At 42.5% G+C, this 21,352-nt stretch overlaps 1 protein-coding gene across 5 annotated transcripts in view; it reads right to left on the bottom strand.

Moving 5' to 3' along the window:
- Positions 1-3,781: 3,781 nt before the first annotated feature.
- Positions 3,782-21,352, bottom strand: part of ADARB1 (adenosine deaminase RNA specific B1) — a 59,676-nt gene continuing 42,105 nt past the window's right edge. For 3 of the 5 annotated variants that reach the window (XM_085065952.1, XM_085065954.1, XM_085065953.1), the window contains 3 exons: positions 14,954-15,135; positions 10,381-10,559; positions 3,782-9,640 (listed from right to left, as the gene is read on the bottom strand). In XM_085065952.1, the coding sequence (XP_084922078.1) occupies positions 9,464-9,640; positions 10,381-10,559; positions 14,954-15,135 (538 nt within the window). In that variant the 3' untranslated portion in view covers positions 3,782-9,463. Of the gene's footprint in view, positions 9,641-10,380; positions 10,560-14,953; positions 15,136-20,758; positions 20,887-21,352 lie in introns of those variants that run through there. The other 2 variants (XR_014853371.1, XR_014853372.1) reach the window with 2 other exon arrangements.

Below are 21,352 nucleotides of genomic sequence, written 5' to 3'. Positions count from 1 at the left end.
ACACGGTGGAGGTAAAAGCCCATAACTTGAAATGAGAGGCAGCCAAGAGAAACTTTAACATTCTGTCTCCCTTTTATGTTAGTGAAAGTAAATTGCCGAAATAAACATCACTCGCTTTGAAAGTTAATGGAAAGCTAAACTGAGGACAGGTGGAAGGGGAAAAGACGGGGAAAAAAATAAATACTATCTCCAAGATTTTACCCAAAAAAAGTAATTTAAATTGTAGGGAAATGGCCATTGAAATAATAGAAAAAACCCTTTAGAATTTAAAACCTGCACAGATCTATATACTAAGAGAATTAAATCCCTGAGTAGCAGCTTGTGATACAGGCAGACAACAGAAAATAAATATTTGCAACATTAAAATAAAACTGAAGCCATAATCCTACGAAAAAATGTCATGTGCAGACTTACAAGAAACCCCATATAAGTAAAATCAGCAATCCCTTTCATGAGTATGTTCCCACCACTAGCTGAAGTCCATAACTTTTGTTTTAATGTAAATCACATCCAGCTACAGGCAGAAGAGAATCCTTCCTGCCTGCAAAGCAGCAGATACACTGTTAACAAACCATAAAAACTGGATTTTAAAATTCAGTTCTACCTGACAATAGTAGCTGTCCTGGAAAAGGTTGGCTTGAAGACCTTGCAAGCATTCATAGGTGTACTTGTCAACACAGGACCCCTGTACATTCATGTAATTAATAAAAATCTTAATGCATTCTCTTTTTAATGTCTTGTGGGGAACAAAGGGCCTGGTCTGTTGACTAACCTCTTTTAGGTGATTTTGCTGTCTCCTTGGGGTTCAGGATAAGACACTAGCAGGAAACTCCAGTAGCTTTGTAGGACCCAAGGATTATTATTCGCTGTCCCTTTTCTGTGTCTGCCAACAAAGCCACAATGAGAACTCCAAGGGTGATCCAAGAGAGCACAGGGCTGTGGGGAGATTTGTTAAAGGCTTCAGGAGGGGAGGTGCTAGTCTCTTCTGTCCTCCCAGCTGTAGGCAATGACATCAAAAGAAACAGGTGGAAGCAATTTATCCACATTTGGCTCTGAGGATGGTGTCAGTGGCAAAATTTTGTGGGTTTGGACCATGGGGTGATCTGTACAACACCAGGCCTGTTTGTGCCCATCAGGATTCACCTTTATTGATGGAGGAAAATAACTTTTTCCTCATAAGCTGGTGGGATCTATCCGAAGAGTACCACTGTGTTTTTCCATACGTAATAATGGGAAATTTCTGGATCCTTACCTTTATAGATAACTTCAGCTTCCCAGCTGTTAACTATCATACCACAGACTCAAGACAGCTCCAGGAAACTGAGGTAACATTCAGCTGGCAGCCAATCCTTAGTGATGCTCCCTGGGGTCAATTTTAGGGCCAATTTGCCAACGATAATAGATTAGAAGGAACCAAGGGGTAGAGATACCTTACAGAGAGATCTTGATGGATTAATGCACTTGGGAAATCACCAACCAAATCAAATCTAACACAGACAAATGTTGGATTCCCTTAAAACACTGCAATTCTGGACGCACAGCCTAACTGGCAGGAGAAGTTCCTCACCAAGAGGATGCTAAAGCACTGGAACCCACTTGGAGGTGGCAGTTGCACTGGGTTTGGCTGGGACAGTTTATTTTTTTTTCACAGTAGCTGGTACAGTGCTGCTTTGCTGATTTGGGACCAAAACAGTGTTGACAAGAGAACATTGTTTTAGTGTTGCTGAACAGCACTTGCACAGCATCAAGTCAAATTCATTTCCTCTCATCAGGGTGTGTTTGTAACACAAATAACACTGTCCTGCCACAGTTCTGGTCAAGTGTTCTCCCTGGGCGACAGAGGCCTAATCCTGCCCTCACACAGGCCTGCTGCTAAAACTCACCTTTTTCAGATGGTTCATCTTTTGTTGTGTGACACAAACATCCAGAAGTGACCCCCACCACAAGATTCCCACTATTTCCATTGCAGCATTTGATACAGGTGTAGAAAAAGCACATTTCCCTTAAAAAGCTGTCGGCACCCTGGCAGAGTGTGCAGCCGTCTGAGGAAAACCCCTCATGAGGGGGGATGATACCACTGTGTTGCTTAAGAGAGATTTGAGTATTTCCAGCCACATACATAAGTCGTTGAAGAAAGGAGGTAGATATCCATTTTTCCTGCAAAAAGAAAGGGAATACAACCCTGCAGGGTTCTAGGGAGGCTCAGTGGTGTGAGGCCAGCTGAGCAGAGGCCTCAGAGCAGCACCAGGCCTTACTCTGCTGTCCTCTGCCTCAAAAAGTGTGAGGGGACATCACTGCAGCTTCATTCCCGCAGGCATAGCCTCCCTCAAAGCATTTACCTCTAACTGGCATCCCTTGAATCCCTTCTGGGTCAACTCAGATAGGTTCCCATTTTACTGGTTTGAGGTTCAAAAACAAAACAAAACTGCTTCAAGGGCTGTTTGCCGCCACAGCAGAAGTCCCGGTGGCTGTGGTAGTAATGCTGCCAAGCTGTCTGATCCAAATGCTGGCATCCTCGCCAAGTTTGGGATGATGCCTCTCGTGCCTGGCAATATTTTGGTTTTCTAAAAGCATGCAACCATTCCTGTGTGGCAGCTAAAATAGCTGCCTGTTTACTGTTGTTACAGAGTGCTATCTTTATTTGAGCAGCTCAGTGTGGCATTAGCAGGACCATCACTGCAGGCAAATGGCCATGTCTTCATAAATACTGGTTTACGAGGATGCAAATTCACTGGTTTACAGATCCCACTGCAGTACAGGCTCTGGGAGGGATAAAACTGACATTTTTCAGCAGCTAAAGCAGTCCTGTCTGGGCTGATCTCTCAGGGGGAAGAGCCAAATCAGCAGCAGGGCCAGCAGGTCACACCTCTGTGTTTATCACTACGGCAGGGACCCACAAGGGTCATCGGAGCTTACAAGGGTTCTTTCCAAAACAAGTGCATCACTCATGCAGGGATCTCCCCTCTTACTCCTGCTCCCAAACAGGAATTGATCTGATAAGCCAGATGATGGGGACAATACCAGCCTGAAGACTACTATCCCTGTCAGTCGCACAAGCAGGAGCAGAACTGATGTGGATCTGACTCCTCTTTAAGATGGATTTCTTCTATGCAGGGTCAGTTGGGGCACCTGCTTCCAGAGGGCTGGATCCAGAGGAGTCATGTATGAGTGGCTCCCTGCCCTCCCTCAGCCAGTGCTGCAGCCCTGGATCTGAGCTGGCATTTCTGACTGAGCAACTGAGACCAGGATTCTCCAGAGGCATCCCTTGAGTAGGATGCAAGAGCAGCACGTTTGGACCAGACCTTCCTGCTTTGTTGGGACAGCTGCTGGTTAAAGGAGACCATCAGGTGCCTGGGCTCCTGCTGTCCCAGCACCAGGGAGTTGTGTCCTCTCCTTGCGCAGTGGCACTGCTGGAACCCCATGGGGCCCGGCCAGCTCCCAGCAGCAGCTCAGGATCCATACCCGATGTGCTAGGGTGAAAACCCTGGTGGCCACCTACAGCTTCCAGAAGTTAGGGACATACCACTCTGGATTTGCGCAGAAAATGCCCATTTTTGTGCCACCCAGAGGTGGCACAGCCCTTCCCCAACCCTGACACAGGCCAAGTGTCTACGCTGGAGTCACAGACCTGTCACTTGCCCTCCCCTTTCCCATGCTCTAACCAGCTCTTCAGGATATAACCAAAACCACCACCTTAAGGACATGCACAGTATTTTGTGATGTTTCACTTATTGTTTTGCTGTCACTAGCAACACTGATATGAAAGAAATAATAATGAAACTTAGCAATGATATAGCTCTTTATATTTTGAAATCTCTGTACAAACATTACTTAAACAAAGCAAGGTAGTATGGAAAACAGTCATTGCTTAGAATAATCAACCAAGGCGTTGTGCTTCAGTGGTGACACCAGGAGATGGACAAGAGTGCTGGAAGGAAAGCGACAAACCAGAGGTATAACGAGGTCTCCTGGGGTTATGAATGGAGAAGGTGTCAAGGACAGTATCTGAGTGTTCTTTAACATCCTTACACCAGGTAAGTAAAGTTGATGTGTTTGCACCATCACACAGGGAGACTGGGGAAGAGTAACTGCTTAATGCAAATAATATACAGCAATATATACATACGTACGTATAAATACATATTCACACACACACATTGGAAATTAAACTTGTTGAGTACGTTTCAGCCAAACCGTAACAGAAGTAATATTGGTATGATAGTGATGAAGAGACTCAAAACATAAAAACACTGCAGTGACACCGACTGTGGATCTTTCCCTCCAGAGAACAGACATTCCCTAAACTGAGGAAATTCCATCTACTGAGGCCGGCTGCAAATACAGCTCTCAATTCCTCTTTCCTGGAATGACTGAAGAAAACAAAACACAGCTACCCACAAAACTCATTCCTGCAAACGCAAATGCTGTTGGTGCAATTAACTGCCCATTTATTAACAGGTAACGGGACAGGCCTTTGGCTGTGAAGGTTCTGAAAAACACAATGCATTGACATGATCCAACAAGGAACTTGCGCCCTCCCTGCTCCCCACAGCCCTGCCAGGTCCAGGATTCCAGCCCCAGCTCAGGTCCTGAAGCCCGCTTTGGTCTGCATCATTCCCAGCTTGACAGAAACTAGGGAAAGTTTTATTGGCAGTACCCTGTGGGTTAAGACACACAATGCCAGTGGGCACACTGAGGGAAAACTGCTAGAATTTCATCCCCAGGTGTGTCTTAGGGACCAACACCTGCCTAGGGATGAACCTCCCCATCCTGCAGCTCTAAACACACAGCCTGCCTGCCCAGAGACCCACACAACTTGCTTCTATTGCTGCAAATACTCCAGGACCAGTTGTTTGCATAAAGGAAGAGCAGCAAGCCCAATGAACCTCAAAAGCCTCAGACATACCCACAGCTGGTACATCTGAGCTGAGCAGTGACGTTTCTGGGAGAAGCAGTGGCTGGGAGCACCTGCTGCCAGGTGGTTAATTCCTTTGGTCCATGTTCCCCTGTGCCTGCTGCCCATGGGCCTCTCCAGCAAAATCCCCATTCCATGCCATCATTTCTACATTAGAAAGCAGAGAAAGCAGTGATTTCCATTTTTCTCTCCTCCTCCTGCTTCCATCAGATGCTGACTCAGCAAGAGCAGTAGCACATCCATCCCACTGAGCCACCAAGCCCAAGAAACTTCCCCATTCCAGCCCTGTGGTACAAATTTCAGCATGACTTCCAAAATCCCTCCATGCGTCCTTATCAAAACCTCTGTGCCTCTGCCAGCTCTAGCCCCAGGATAAACATTACCTCCTCTCCCACCAGGAGCACACAAAATGAAGACAGAAACATTTAAGCTCAAATGAAAACACTGGGTAATAGAAAATAAATAAATGGATAAAAAAACCAAACAAAAACCACGCAGTGATTCTGAGACAGAATAATTACATTTTACACATTTTATTTCTGTGGGATTTTAGATTTTAAATGACATGAGACATTTTTGTTCTGACTCTATACCTGAATTGCAACTCTCCTTCCTTTTCAGTAAACTTTGGGATAATTTTCATAGTGGACAGTTAATGATGATGAAATTGCAATGAATTCAAAGTGCAGCTTCTCTGCAAGCATGACCCTTCCAAACATTAATTTAGGAATGGAAATAATAAACTATTTTGAAAACTACTGATGTTTAAAAAACCCAAAATTTTTATGTGGTGACCATGACTAAGCAACTCTTAGAACAGATTCTCAATTCCTGGCTGGTTGTTTTTCTAAAGCCACAGCTTGGTTTCCAAAGGCAGCACTAACTCCATGACACAGGCTCTGCCTCATGCTCCCAAACACTCTGAACCAACAGCTTTAACTCATGTACATTTGCTCTGAGGGCACAGCAAGTTCTGGGGTTTCCCTTGGCTAGATGCACTCTTGGACACCACAAAATTATGGAATGGGTTGGAAGGACCTTACAGCTCATCCAGTTCCACCCCATGCCATGGGTAGGGACACCTCCCACTATCCCAGGTTGCTCCAAGCCCTGTCCAGCCTGGCCTTGGACACTTCCAGGGATCCAGGGGCAGCCACAGCTTCTCTGGGCACCCTGTGCCAGGGCCTCCCTGCCCTCACAGGGAACAATTCCTTCCCAATATCCCATCCATATCTAACCTCTGTTAGTTTGTAGCCATGCCTCTTGTCCTGTCACTCCAGGCCCTCTCCAGCTCTCTTGGAGCCCCTTTAGGCACTGGAAGAGGCTCTAAGGTCTCCCCAAAGCTTTCTCTTCTCCTGGTGAACACCTCCAGCTCCCACCAACATTTCATTGTTGATGAAATGCAACACCAGTTCTGGGATCCTGAGCCTTTCAGCTGCAAGTTCTTTTAGATTTAGAGCAACAGCACACAAAAACCTTCTACTCCTGAGCTTCCTATGCAGTAACCAGCCACGAAAAGATCTCTCTAAGACAAGAAGATGAGAATTGCCAGCTGTACAGAAACCCCACTGCTGTACCTCCCTCAAACAGCAGTTATTGTTCCCATCAGAAGCTGTTCCAGGGGAAGAGCCACCTGGACAACCCCACTGCCAACAAGCTCCTACACAATATACTCACACAATCAGTAAGAAATAATCTACAGTTATTACCAAGTCCTGAGTGCAGCCATAAGCAAGATTTCAAGTGTTAACCTTTTGGGCCCAGATTTTCTTAAATCTTTCCTGCAGAACGTATATATATATACATTTATATTTATTTATTTAAAACATCTATATTTAAAATTATCTATATACCTAACCTACAAAACTTTACTACTGCCAGACTGCCATCTGGAGAAAAAAACACCTTAAATTCAATTTCAAGTATTCATCAACATCAAAGTTGTTACTCCTGTGAAGATCCTGAGACAAACACTCAATTATAATTATATAAATATTCAATCGAAATAATTATATAAATATTCAATCAAATATAAGGGAAAAAAAAAAAGTAAAAGGATGGAAGCAGCTCCCAGAGCATCAGTACAATTTCTCTGTGCAGGCCAGCTCCTGCCCACTCAGCCCAGGCTTTCCAGAGCCCTCAGCCTCCAAATGCTGGTCTCCTACAAAATTTGGCAGCTGCCAGAGGCTGAGTTGTCTTATTATTGCAGTCACTTGAGATTACAGACATCACTATCCCTCCTTGCTCCACGACTATGATTTCCAGAGAACTCTCCCTACTTCCTTCCATGTGTGAACTGCACAAAAAGGAATAAGGGATTGAAGGAAGCCAAGCAGTGTTTTACTGACTCCCAGAAGACAGATACAGATTGCACACAACCCTGGAAAACTTCTTTTAAAATCCCAGAAAAACAAACAAGAGAACTCGCTCCTCATAAATAACCTGACACCACTCCTTCATCAATAGGTTTTGGCATGGAAGATACTTCCTTTACAGTTTAATGTTAATAGTTCGTTTCAACAGCTAAAAAACTATGTCTATAATAATACTTAAACATTTTGTTAATATTTTTTACTTAATTAAAAAAAAAAAACAAAAACTTCGAGCTACTACTTTCCTAGTTCTCAAAAAAATTCAGGATGCCAGCTTTTGAATGAGTCCCTTAAAAATGTGTATTTCACTTGAGCAGTAATGACTTCAAGAAAACACATGTGGCATGACCAGCTTTTCCTCAACCCTGCAGAAACGTTCACACATTTAACTACAGCCCGAAACAGAATTTCTGCAATGTGACCAAGACCAATTCCAAAGGCTGTGTCCCAGTGCTTGCAAAATATGACCACATACAGCTGAATTCCTTTTTGTTTTGGAAGAGGTCAGTCTACACCTCAGCTGCTTGATGACTCCAAGAGCCTTGCTGGGCCTGCAGAGGCCACAGGAGTGCTCTCAGCTTTAATGAGAAGCTGACAGGGTGACTGAAGCCACCATGAAGGTGAATTAACTCAGCCTTTCTACTGCAGTTTCTTCCCCTGTCATCTGGAAAAGGCAGTAACCTCTGGAAGCATCAATTTCCTGAGGGGACCCTGGGTCACAGACTCTCCTGCCTTCCCAGAGCAATGCTTACTATTATCCACAGTACCACCCAAATGTACTGTTTGCACCTCAGTGTCTTCCCCTCAAGACATGAACCCAGAGACTTCAACTACTGCACAAGTGATTTTCAGGTCTGGTCAGGTTTTGAAGCTGAGAAGGGTTCCTACTCGAGCAGAAATGCCAGATGTGGGTTTGGTTTACACCAAAGCCTCCAACACCCCAAGGATTTGCTGACCCCTGAGGTGCTCCTTCTATACAGAAGTTAATCAAACACACCTCAAGACCTCATTTCCATCCTACATTTTTATATAAAGCAGAAGTGTCCACACCCTTCAGGAAAAACATTTTTGAAAGGAATAGTCAAAACAGATGGACGCACATTGGAGAGCAACTTACCTAATTAGCTTCATGAAGCCATCACACACGTAAAGCCCAAAGGCAATACAATCTCAGACACAACAGCTTGGGTGAAAGCAGAGATAACTCACAGGAAATAAGTTTTAACAGCTGGTTTCTCTGTTACAAAAGCTTTGAGAGGAGAGCAATTAATACCCAACAAGTGACTGGTTTTGGCAACTCAGGCTTGGTGCCCTTAAAATGAGCAGATTTTCTTAAAGCTGTCACATTGCTGTTACAGTTAAGATTGTATTTGGATGAGTTCCTGGGATATACAAATCACCTACTTCTAAACAGGCTTCTGCACGTTATAGACTAAACCTCTTAACTTACAAATAATTGTTTTGCTGTTTCCAGTTTACAATGGTAAAAAAATGAAGACTTCACAATGGGTGTAAATGGGAGGTAAATGTATTTTTAAAAACAGAATAAAAGGCTGCATGTTAAAAACTGGGTCACAGACTAATAAATACATACATCAAAGACATGAAATTTTCAGCAGCTGGTTTTAAAGAGCAAGGAATTGGGAAAAAACTAGCTGTCCAGATTCCATTCTGGCTCTGTGGTCTATGTGCTAAAAATATCTGCAGTTGAAAAACAAGTTAACAGAGGAGTAGAATCAGCTTTGTCACCTATTTTCTTTTTAAAAAATTAAGCTACTTCCTAAAAGTGTGGTGTAAAACCTAGAGAATTTTTTAATTTCTTCATGCACTTGATGACACTGAATTAAAAAAAGAAATTATTTTAACCCAGAAAAAATGAGTCATTGTATACAGTAAGGACAGCCTTACTGCAAGTTTTCTACAGCAAAAGCATTTCTAGAAATATACCAGAAATTACTTTCCTATAACAAAATATACAATTATGTGTCAGATCATCGAGTTTCAATACTTAGGCAAGACAGAAACAGTTACTGTGAAGTTTCAAAAAAAACCCAAAGAAACCCAACTCCAAAGAGCAGAAAGATGTTTTGATGGCTGTGGAGATGCCAGAAAGCAATGCTGGACACCATGAATTTCCAGAACAACTCCCTTTCCAAAGTGATGTGCAGTTTGTGAATTAGGCTGTGAGAGAAAACTGATCTTGTTCTATGGGCTTCTCCACCCAGGCTCCAAGTCCTGCCTTCAGGAATGCTTTAAACAAACACTCCTTGGCAGTTTGATACTCTGTGGCTCCTTGCTTGGTGTCGTGGTACAGGTTGGGCTTGAGGATCTTTGAGCGCAAGCTGGAGGAAAGCTGTGGGGATGAGATAGAAGAGAAGGAGAAAGAAAAGTCTTTATTAAGCCAAACAGTTTGAGAGTGACTGAGTCATTTAAACAGCTAATATTAAAATAAAAAAAGGATCTGTCAAACAAAATGTTGAAGCCAAAAAGCCACAGACATGCTTTCTGGTAGCTTTTCTTTCTGAGAGGAAAGAGTGAAAACTCAGCAGTGAAATGGGATTATCCTTCCAAATAAATTAAAATGCAATGGCAAGCTCAAAGGAGACACCATCCTTTGCTTACTCAGCTATAAACCAAGGAATAGGCATTTTGGACCAGATATCACCTCCATAAAGAGTAAGTTAAAAACTACATTGTTCTTTTCAATTACCACATGGAGCAGCAGCTAGCTGGCCTCAAGTTGCACCAGGGGAGGTTTAGATTAGATATTTGGGGGGGGGGGGGGAAATCACTGAAAGGGTTGTAAAGCATTGGAACAGGCTGCCCAGGGAAGCAGTGGGGTTACCATCCCTGAAGTCTTCAAAAAATGTGTGGATGTGGTGCTAGAGGACATGTTTAATGTGAACATGGTAGTGGTGCTGCACTGATGGTTGGACTTGAGCTTAAGACTCTTTTCCAGCCTTAATAATTCTGTGGTTCTAACATCAGGCTCAGCTTAAAACAGGCTGAGAAGGTGTCTTGTGAGTACAGAAACACATCCAGGTGTCTCATTAAGAATGAAGCAGAGGCAAGGCTGCCCTCTGGGAGCTGTACCTTGGCGTGGATGCGCATCCAGCGGCTGTAGAAGGCGTGCTTGCAGAGGCGCGATGCACGGCCCATCTCATCCTTGCCAGTCGTAGCATTAATGATTTCCAGACCAGAGTCTCCTACTGTCCAGTTCACACTGAAGTTCGGGGCTTTCCCTGGCTGACGGGCTTCTGCATTGCTGATACCTGCAAGAAAAGTGATGTTTAATGCTGATAATAAATACAGACACTTGACTTTTGTTTTCTGTTGGGGAGTAAACAGTCTTACAAGCAGATCTTTTATTTTGAGGGCATTTTCCTGCAGATTTCTCACCAACTCATGGAGGTAACAGTATGGACATCTCACTCTTATTCTGTTTTAAGTGTTCTCTACCTCAGTCCTTCCCAGCAGGACAAGTGTGCACCGCTGGAGAAAGCAGCCTCCTGGGCAGAGGGGATCACAGAGAGCTCTGTGGCAGGAGGTCATGGGGTTCACCTCACTTCCAAATGGATGTGAAACTATGAACCCTGGGAGTGTTCACAGCCAGGCTGGATGGGGCTTGGAGCAATGTGGTCTAGTGGTGTCCTTGCCCATGGCAGGGGGTGGAATGAGAAGGGCTTTACAGTTCCTTCCAACACAAACCATCCTGGGATTCTATCAAAGTGAGCCCCATCCTCAGCACCCTCCACAAAGTCAGAGCTGGCAGACATTTGGGTCTTCCAGCAAAAATCCATTGTGTTCCAGCTGCCTCCCCACTTTACACACCAGTGTTGCACACTGAACCCAGAGATGGGGAACCACAGGACTCTATAAATAGGTTTTGAATCACTTTGCTCTGGTGTTAGATTATGTGACAACTTATGTGACAACTTCCAACTATGGCTATCTGCAGGGATGGAGAAGCAAAGCCACCACAGTCCAACCCAAGTGCAAATCAAGGCTGGCTGCCTGCCCAGGGCAGGATTTATTCCCCACAGCACCCCAGTGCTCAGAGATGGACTGTACACAAGGAAGGTCACAGAGCTGCTGCTATGCATGTGTGACTCCTCAGACATTCCAGGGGTGGCAAAACTGTTCAATATGTCTCAGTCACCTCAGCAAGAGAGAACAAAGCACCACAGCAATTTCTTTCTTTCTAGTAAATAAAAATCCCACTTTTACTTTAAGGCAGCTCTCACTGAGAACCTATTTCAAATCTACTCCACTGTTAGGCCAGGTCCAACACTTAATAAAATCTAGAGAATTTAGGGAAATTGAACATAAGCAACACAACAGGATGGATTTCTGGCTGCTATCTGTTACACTGTCTAATAAAGTTGGGCACCTGGGAGCAGGACTGACTCACCTGGCTCAGTCTCATGGCACCTCTGGGCCCAGTACTGGGAGTGTACAAGACCCGCAAGGTCTGAATGACTCAGTAAAATTCAGTTTGCTTCCTGTCGTCAAGTCCTCATTTAATAAACAAATATCAGTGATTGAAATATCAACCACTGAAGCTGTTATATGCTTACCCTTGCTTTGGATCAACCTTGTCACTATGACTGATAAGAAATAATTAAGCGAATAATAATAGAAAACAACATTTTCTTAAAATATAAGCTGGAAAAATTGGGAATTGGAACAAAAGTTGGTTCTACCCAAAGTACTGAGGCAAGAGGGCTGAGACACTGCTGCCACATGTCAATTTTTTGACTTTTTTCTTTCATTTATTGACAGCTATACTGTTACTTTTCCTTTCATTCCATCCACTATTAAACAAGTACAGGGATCAAACAGAGGTCATCAAATACTCCAAAACACTTGTGACATCACAACCAGCCCCACAAGCAAATCAAATCAAATAAAGATGAGAAAGCTGAATATTCAGTATTCACAACATTTCCATTGCAATTACACAATTGCATTCCTTGGTTTATTTTGATTAATTAATTTAATTTTAGAAAAACCACCCAAGCCAACCCAGATTTAGAATTTCAAATAGATTTAAATAATAACAACCCATTCAGCTGTTTAACTGGATGCAGGAACCCTGGGGAGATGGCAAAGGAGCCCCTGATGGATCACTGGTAGCATGGAGAGGGAATAAAGGTCATCTCAAAATCAAAGCATTTCATCAAACTTTAGGTGGGTCAGATCTTCCCCCTCAAAATCTAGACATGAATATAGCACAATATGCTGAGACTAAAAATAGAAAAGGAAGTTAGGATAGAAAATGAAATATTTTACTCTCCTTTGAAAACTAATACAACTGAAGCTATTTAGAGAACATTGCTCAGAACTTATCATTGAATATTATTATAAAGGATATAATAAGCAAAAGCAAAGGTCAGAGCTCTTTGTGGCAGTGCTTATATAAATAATAAAGCTTCAGAGTTCTTTGAGGACAGAGCTAAAACAAGCTTCATTATAAAGGAGATAGAGAGCTGAAGAACACCAATGTGAACAGGAGGATTAGGTACCAAGGGAACAACCAAAAAAAAAAAAAAATCACTGAAAATTCTGCTGAAGAATTTATTTTTGTCTACCTTAAAAACAGAATTCATTAACACCTGGATAAAGATGGTCTCCTTGGAAAGAGAGCAAACACAGCTGGAGAGCCTCCAGCTGGGGGCAGACCTGTGGTGGGGGGTGGAACTGAGGTAAGATTAGTGATGATACTAAATTATTTTTAAAAGTCAATAAAAGGAGCAATTGCAAAGAATAGCAGGAAAAAAAAAATCACACACTGGGTGTCTGGGCAATAAAAAGACAGCTGAAATTCATCACTGATGAATATAAAGCAACACATATGAGATAAAAACCAGAGCAACCTTGCACAAGGAGCACTGGACTTAGCTGGATATTAGCATTCAGGAATGAGATTTTAGTTTCTAATAGTTTAGTTTCTAATAGTCAGTTCTACAGAAAGGTCAGGTCAACCACCAACAGTAATCAAAGTGAATGTTAGGAATTACTAGTGAAGGATCAAGAAGTGAATAGAATGTATACCACCATATAAACCAGTACTGCTGCTTTATCCTGCATATCAGGTGCTGCCCTGGTCTCACCAGCACAAAAACGAAAATACTATTTTTAGCAGCACATACCAGTATCCTCAAAGTTAAAATAATTTTCACTTAATGCAATTGCCCCAGCAGACATAAAATTTGCTTTATGAGAGGAAGAAAACCTGGTTTTACAGTACTTTCTCAGCTAAACAGGCAGGACAGCGGTGAAAGACAGGTATTCCTGTTCTAGTTCATCCCTCTGGTGGAAATAAATCACAGAGGTGTGTGTGTGATACACAAAGGAGCACAGAACTGGGAACAGGTATTTCTGCAGTGCTTGTTCTAGGAAAGAACACACTGAAAAATATGTGAATCCAAGAGCAGATGGGCAGCTACACAAATGCCCCAGATGAATCTAACAGTGGAGGTCAGAAGATCAGCTTTGAAGACTGAACCAGTAAAAGAAAATACATCAACATAGTTCTGGGCCCAACCTCCTAAAGAACCTTTCTGTACGTTTTTGAGATGTGCATTTTTGTGAAATCTCAGCTGAGAACATTTCTGAACTCTCTCTGCTGCTCAGCAAATCCTGGCTCAACTGTTTAAACAGATGGTTCTATTTCATGGCAAATAGATGATAGCAGCATTGCAGAAAGATGATTTTCAAGAAGACAAGGTACTGTTATATGCTGTGAAAAGGGCAACAAGAACTGTTCTCACCATGTCCCAAACCTGCTGTCTTGAAGGACTGATAAAAATTCCCCAAAATCAGGCAGAAACAGTCCATATATCAGCTACTATGTCCATAAAACTATTAGATATTTGGTACTCAGCATTGCAAGTGTTACTTGCTAATATAAAGACAAGTGTTATTTAACATTTTTATATCCTAGTTCACAGAATCCTTATTAATTACCTTTCTTACCTAAAGAAATACTCATTGTTCACAATGTTCTTTTCCCCACTCCCTATATCTATTTTAAAAATTTATGTCAAACTTTAAACATGCTTTAAAATTATGAGCTGCTTTTCTTCCCCTGAGAAACAAACATATGCCAAAAGCTAAGCTCTACAGAACAAAGCAATGCAGACAGTGAGGGAGGATGAAATTTCAGTTTTACAGCTTTCAGAGCATTACTGTAACAAGCCATTTTAGAATTTAGGACAGGTGAGATATTATCTCCATCTATTTTGAGTGGATTATTGATCTAGAAATTGTGAACCAAGTGTGTCTATCTTGGCATACTGATAAATGAAGGGACCACTCAGCAAAAATCTGCAATGCAAGGGAAGTGACAGTGAGTGCTAACACACTATTCCACAGGTGGGAAGAGGTTTTACTAAGCCTTCAACTTGCCTCACATCTTCCTAGAACATGCTCTGCACAGGAGAGGTGTGAAACCTCATCCAAAGCTTCATCCCCCAGTTCCTTCCAACTTTTACAGTTCCTTGCTATGGTATTTCTGACTGCATATCTGTATTATGTATCTCTGTTGTAACCAGCAAGCAGTTTACTCACAGCACACAGTTTGCAAGGGTTTGAGAACTGTGAAATGACAAAGCTACTGGAACAGACTTAGTTACCGGCACGGCCTTCTCCATTAGATACTTGCCACTAAGTAAAGGTCTGTTGAGTGTATAAAGAGGTGGTAGATCTTCTATCTCTGCTATCCTCTGGTATACGGCTCTGGATAGATGATCCCCATGATATAAACTCCCCAAGATGATGCTAGAGAAGTAAATTGGCTCCACAAAGAGGCTAAGTAAGGCTCCTTGAATACCCAATACGTTCCACCTAAGAGGGAGGGAAAAACAAAACAAAACAAAACAAAAAAACACTTTCTTTTTAATGGAACAAGTAACATCTGCCAGACATAACAGCAGTAAATCACAGTGGACCAGACTTTCAACCCTTCCTCCTGACCAGCACATGACCATGGTAGCATAAGCTGTGACACCTGCCAGAATTTCAGAGATCAGTTCAGGGGATGCTCCATGGAATCCTGAGTAAGATGACCTAACAAGGATTGTCTGCAAGACCTCCAACCTCACCACCACAAGGGAAAGCCTGTCCTTCAAAGCCTAGCCCAACTGCCCACATCCTGCTGACAGAAAGGACATGTGCACTGGCTTGCAGTACCCATGGGCAGGGAGAAAACTGAATACATGCAAAGAATGCATATGGCCTTTGCTTCCTACAGCTGCTTCACAGATTCCAAACATAAATCCCTGTCTGCATCACTGTGATTTACACTGGATCAGGACTGGTGGCAGGGATATAGCATGCCCAGGAGCAAAATCCTAGTTTTTTTTTCTTGTAGCTGTGCTCATTTGATAAAGTTTTGGCTCTCAGTCTCTCCATAACAGTCACACAAAGTACTTTTGAAAATCTCAACATCTCCTGCAGAGTATTTTCACTGCCTTGGTGTGAGGAATACTTGCAAAAAGCTTGGCACTATGAAAATAGCATATTTCAGTCTTAGAATCCCAGAATGGTTTGGGTTGGAAGAAATCTTAAAAACAATCTCATTCCAACCCCTGCCATGAGCACAGACACATTCAACTAGACCAGGTTGCTCCAAGCCCTCTCCAACCTGGAGTTGCAGTCCAAAGCAGGAAAGGTTTCCAGGAGCAGCAGGAAAGTTTCCTTTGGTGTTTGGATTAAACAGAGGAGCACAACAGCTCTCGAGCTCCCATAAAATGGCTGTCTTTACTAAAAAGCCCATCCTATACCAGGTTGCAAGGTTCTCCTTGGACAATGGGGAATTCAGATGTTGCTGATGGTGTTTCTTGCAGCTTGTGCTGGGATGGCAGGCTACACATCAGCACCATTTCAGGCTACAAACTCCACACCATAACTGCTTCACTACTGCAAAAACTGAACTACAGAGCCTGGCTTCAGGACTTGCAAAATGTTTCTCTTTTTTTTTTAAATAAAAATTATAAAACAAAGATTGTAATCCAAGGAAACAATTTCTTTGTATGTCTTTACTGAGACTGAAAATGGAAGTAATGGGCATTAATTTACTCACCTGTCATTAAAAAAGCTGACTCTAGTAAATGAGTAAAAATACTGTGCTAATAAATTAGGTGTATTTTACAAGGAATATTTTTTATAAGACTGAAAACACAATCAGCCACCAAGTGTCAGAGTAAAGATATCAAGTGAAAACTGTTGCCTCCCAGGACCAATATGCCTTTCTGACTACTACAGAAAAAGGTAATACTATGAAGTAAACATCTGGAAAAAATTCAAGACTTAGCATTGCAAACTGAGGTTTGCAGACAAGGCACATCACATTTTACAATACATGACCAGTGCTTGAGTGATGATAGACATTTTAAAATAGGCCAAAGCACTCCTCTAGCAAGCCCTTGCTCCCTAAATCAACCTTTTGCCAGACCCTTTTCTGTACTTCTGACTTCAGTATTTCCAGAGCTCATGTTTTGCTGCTTCCTCCCACGCTTGGTGACCTTCTCTGGTGCAGAAAATGAAAGCTGACATTTGTCTTGTGAACTCCATCTGATTAGAAGAGGAGGAGGAGGAGTGAGGACAGCTGAACAAGCCTGTGCAAGGAGGACTGCATGAACTGGTATTGCTGGGCTGTGCTGAACCCCCTTTGCCACTGCAGCACACAATCATGCTGGGCTCAGAGCAAAGGGACTGTGCAAGGACCAAAACTCCTAATATTCATTAGGCAGGGCTGGGTGGTGGTTAAAGCTAGTTCTGAAAACTAGCTTTAAATTTCATTGCTATAATAAAAGAACATATACTTCTCTACAGAAATGTATTCATGTATCAGAAACTGGTTGTGGTGCAGAGATAAACATGAAACCCAAAAGAATCACAGAGTCAATAAGGCTGGGAAAGCTGTCTAAGATCACAAAGTCCAATCACTAACCCTATTCACCACTGTTCCCAAGTGCCACATCCATACACTTTTTGGACTCTTCCAGGATGGTGACTACACCACTTCCCTGAGCAGACTGTTCCAGTGCCTGGCCAAATTTTTCCGCAATATCCAACCTGAACCTCCCTGGCACAGCTTGTGCCCATTTCCTCTGGTCCTGTCCCTTGTCACTGGAGAAGAGCCCAACCCTCACCTGACTCTACCCTCCTGTCAGGGTGTTGTGGAGAGCAAGAAGGTCACCCCTGAGCCTCCTTTTCTCCAGGCTGAGCTCCCTCAGCCTCTCCCTATCAGATTTATGATCATCTTCTGCAGATCACAGCAGAATGAAAGAAAGGACTGCACAGAGATTTTCTGGTTGATCCATTTTCCCCCTGTACTTCTCTCAAACAGTAATATCTCACTTCCATCAGCACGTACACTGGAACAACCCACATGGATATAAACTGAGAAGAAACCACCACACATCAGTTTTCAAAAGGCCACAGGCATCACCTCCAGAAGTGGTAAAACTGCCTCATCCTCCAGTTTACAGACACAGATTGTCAGAATGCACACCAACTGCTGCCTATCTTGCACTAACCTTTACTGAAAGAACAATTTCTTTTGAAATTAAGGGGCCAAATGTTGTATTTCACTACAAACAGTGAGGTGCAGAGCAGAAAAAGCAAAATGCACTACAGAAAACTTCAAGTCAGTGTTGTCACTCCAGTGGAGCAATTAAGCAATGGATTTTTTTTCTTCACATTAAAAATAGTATGAGAAGAGTAACTGAAGTGACTTCAATCTAGCTTCAAAACCCGAACCTGGGTGCTAAAAACGAGCATGAGCAGAACACAGGAATGCTGCATCACATCAACAGATACTGAAATGCCTAAAGTAAGGCATGTAAAGCAGACAGTTTCAGATGGGAAAGAACACCCAGGGAAGCAGGCAGGGAAACTCCCTCCAGTGTAAACCTTCTCACTGGAAACATCTGAGATGCTCATCTAAGCTAAGCCAAAAAATTTGTCTTGTGACAGTTTAACATATTCTGAGCATTCCGGTTTTAAGTTACTACAAGAATTTTCTTTGACAACCTTCAAAAACTTTACCTTAAAGTACAACTGACATTTAAAGTAAAAGCTCTGGTATAAATAGTCAGAGGATTTAAGTTCAAACTGCCAACACTTAAACACAGGTGCCTTGATTTGAGCTGGGTACAGCTAATGGTGATTTCTTCACCGCTGGAATACTCACTGGTCTTATTATTCTATATTAATAACTATCTGGAGGATGGATGCACTTCCTCAGCCTTTCTGCTCTTCTCAAGCACACTGCACTAAAAAAAGAGGGTCAAGAAACCAGAGACTGACACCAAATCAAGAGGAGTCATCTCCTCCTTGCTGTGTAGTCACATTTCTGCTTTGGATGACCATCTACTATGGGGTATCTACAATGGATTCCTAAAAGGTCTGTGGATTTCAAGAAATGCAGCTGACTTCACAGCTCTTGACACATGAGAAGGTAAGTAAAATTTAACTCTCAGCAACACTTTCACAGTGTGCTGGTGGCATCTCTTGCCAAAAATAAAACTGGTTGAAAATATGTGTCAAGTAAAAACTCTCCTCCAAATTTTCCAAATTCAAAAGGCACAGAAATTCTGTTATTCACACTACTTTAAAGAAAATACAGAATTGAGGGGGGCCTAACAGCAGTAAGTCAGAAAGCTTGATGTTAACATCAAACATCTTAGTCACTAACTTTTATGCAGACAGCAGTATGGGGCAGATGAGTCACTGTGTGACCCACAATGGAACTGGTGTCAAAACTCATCTCAGGAAAGTAACAGTCTCCTGCAACTACCCAAACAAAGCAAAACCTGACAAGTGTTTACACTTCAAAGAGCTTCTCATAGCAATATTATTTATAAAAAAACAATTACTATGAAGAAATGAAAATTATTTAGGTGGCACTTTGTTTATCACAAGTTTTCACTTGCAACGGATGGCATGTGAGAGAAGGTGTCACTGTGTGGAAGATACAGAACCATCCCAGGAAGCACTTTTCCTTCTGGCATGCAGGAGGCACTACTTTAAACACAGTTTCTCTCTGTTTCCTTAAGAGATTAATTAACAGTCCAAGACCATGCCTCTTCATGAGCCACAGTTATAAACAGGCAGCAGCATCCTTACAAGGAGTCAGAGATTCTTCTAAATTGAGTGGCTGGCTCAGCAGCCCACACTGTAAATCCTAAGTGCTGGAAGTCTCTGGTCTTTGACAGCAGCCCTTCTCACAAGCACCATTTTAGATTTGCAATTACAGACATGAAAAAGTGTTTCCCCTTGTAGCTGCACCAAGGCAGGCAACCACACAGCTCTGACTAGTCGCAGCTTTTTTGGCATTGCTTGGATTTGCTGCCTAGCTGCAAGCCTGGTTAGAAAGGCTCCACAATGGTACACCTTGGGTAGTCATTTCTCACCACTTCCCTCAGGTATTTGACCTAAGTGCCACAAAAGCACCCTGCATCAAAGTGGCCACTGCAATTCCCATCAGCCACTGGCACTGGGTTAAAAACTGGTGAGGAGAAATGCTCTCCCTTGGTGGAAAAAGGAGGAAGGCTCATTTACAAATGTCCATTTGGATTTCCAACTCTGAATAAGCACAAAAAAACAAGGCCAGTGGATGGGCATGTGATGTTCTTTCACACAAAAGTTTGTCAGAAGTATATTTTCTTTAAAGTAGAAGAACACCAATGACTTCCCTTTAAACAACTCAACCTAGAAAGCTTTTCTCAGTGCCTAGAGCTTTTCTACCAGAGAAACTGTGTGAAAAGAAATTTTGCACTTCTCAGCAGGATATTAGCCATTAACTGGAATGTTTAATGAGAAGGCAAGTAATTATTTGAAACCAAAAATGCGGGCAGAAAAACACATCAAAAGGAGAATGACAAAAATCAACATTATGAAGTACCGTGGCACAAGGTCGGGATACATTTCCAACAAATGCATGTATTATAATGCTACTCAGGTCAGACACCACCCTAACACCATAGTGCAGAGCCACCAAGCTCTAACACACCAGGACAATCCTGCTTCAGTGCTGCCAGCCCCAGTGGGATTACACCTGTGGCTCTCCCACATTTCTCACAACTTCTCTTGGATGTTCCTACCAGGTCTATGAGGGTGCTGGGCAGCACACTGCAGCAAAACACTCAAAGGCTGGAAAGAGCAACTTGGATTATATAGATAATCCACACAGATGAGGCAGTTCAGACACAAGTGGTTTGATACAAGTGCAATCCCACAGCCCAAATTTATCCACATCTTTCCCAGACTGTGACTGTGAACCTTTGGGAAAACTCAGTGGAAATTCCCAGGTTTGAGGCATACTGGAGGACTGATTGCTGGACACTATGGAGCAAGGCATTCTTTCAAATGTAAATGGACAAAACACGGCAGGGCAATGTAAAAAAAAAGAAAAAAAGGGAAAAAAAAGAAAATAAGAAGATGAAAATTTGGGCCTCCTTACCCGTCATACAGTCTTTGTTCTGTGTCAAGGGGTTCTATTTGCTTCCTTCACTGGCACAAACAAAATTATTCCCATTAGCCCCAAGGAGAGGTGACAGCTAGCTACGGAAGCGAGAGATGGATTCTGTTCTGCATCACACAAAATCAACAAAAGAGTCAAATGTGTTCTAGCTCAACAACTGGCTATTTTTTTCTTTTTTTAATATTTGCAATGACAATGTGATAAAAGAATGTGGCATGAATCCCAAGTCGGGTGGTTAGGAGAAGTCCCTGGCATGAAACTGGGGAATTTAGTTGGTGAATTTTACTGAAAATACTATAAAAGAAGCCAAAATGTCATTTTTGTAGAATTACCTTTCCCCAACTGCCTGTCCTAGCTTCTGAAACACCCTATTCATTTATGTTAGGGGGATTTAAACTAAAATAAAATGCATTCCTTCAGTAGGGATCCTGATTACTTGAGACAAGACTAAAGGAACAAAGCCATTATATAACTTTCCTCCTCCATTCTTCATTTGGTATACGCAGTTCACGAGAATAATTCCAACTTAATACCCTTAACAGACTTTGAATCAGACTAATAGTGACTTGAGAA

This window comes from Lichenostomus cassidix, chromosome 7 (genome assembly GCF_008360975.1).
Source record: "Lichenostomus cassidix isolate B80296 chromosome 7, HeHo_3.0, whole genome shotgun sequence".
Lineage (NCBI taxonomy): Eukaryota > Metazoa > Chordata > Aves > Passeriformes > Meliphagidae > Lichenostomus > Lichenostomus cassidix.
This window is presented reverse-complemented; position numbering and strand designations above follow the sequence as displayed.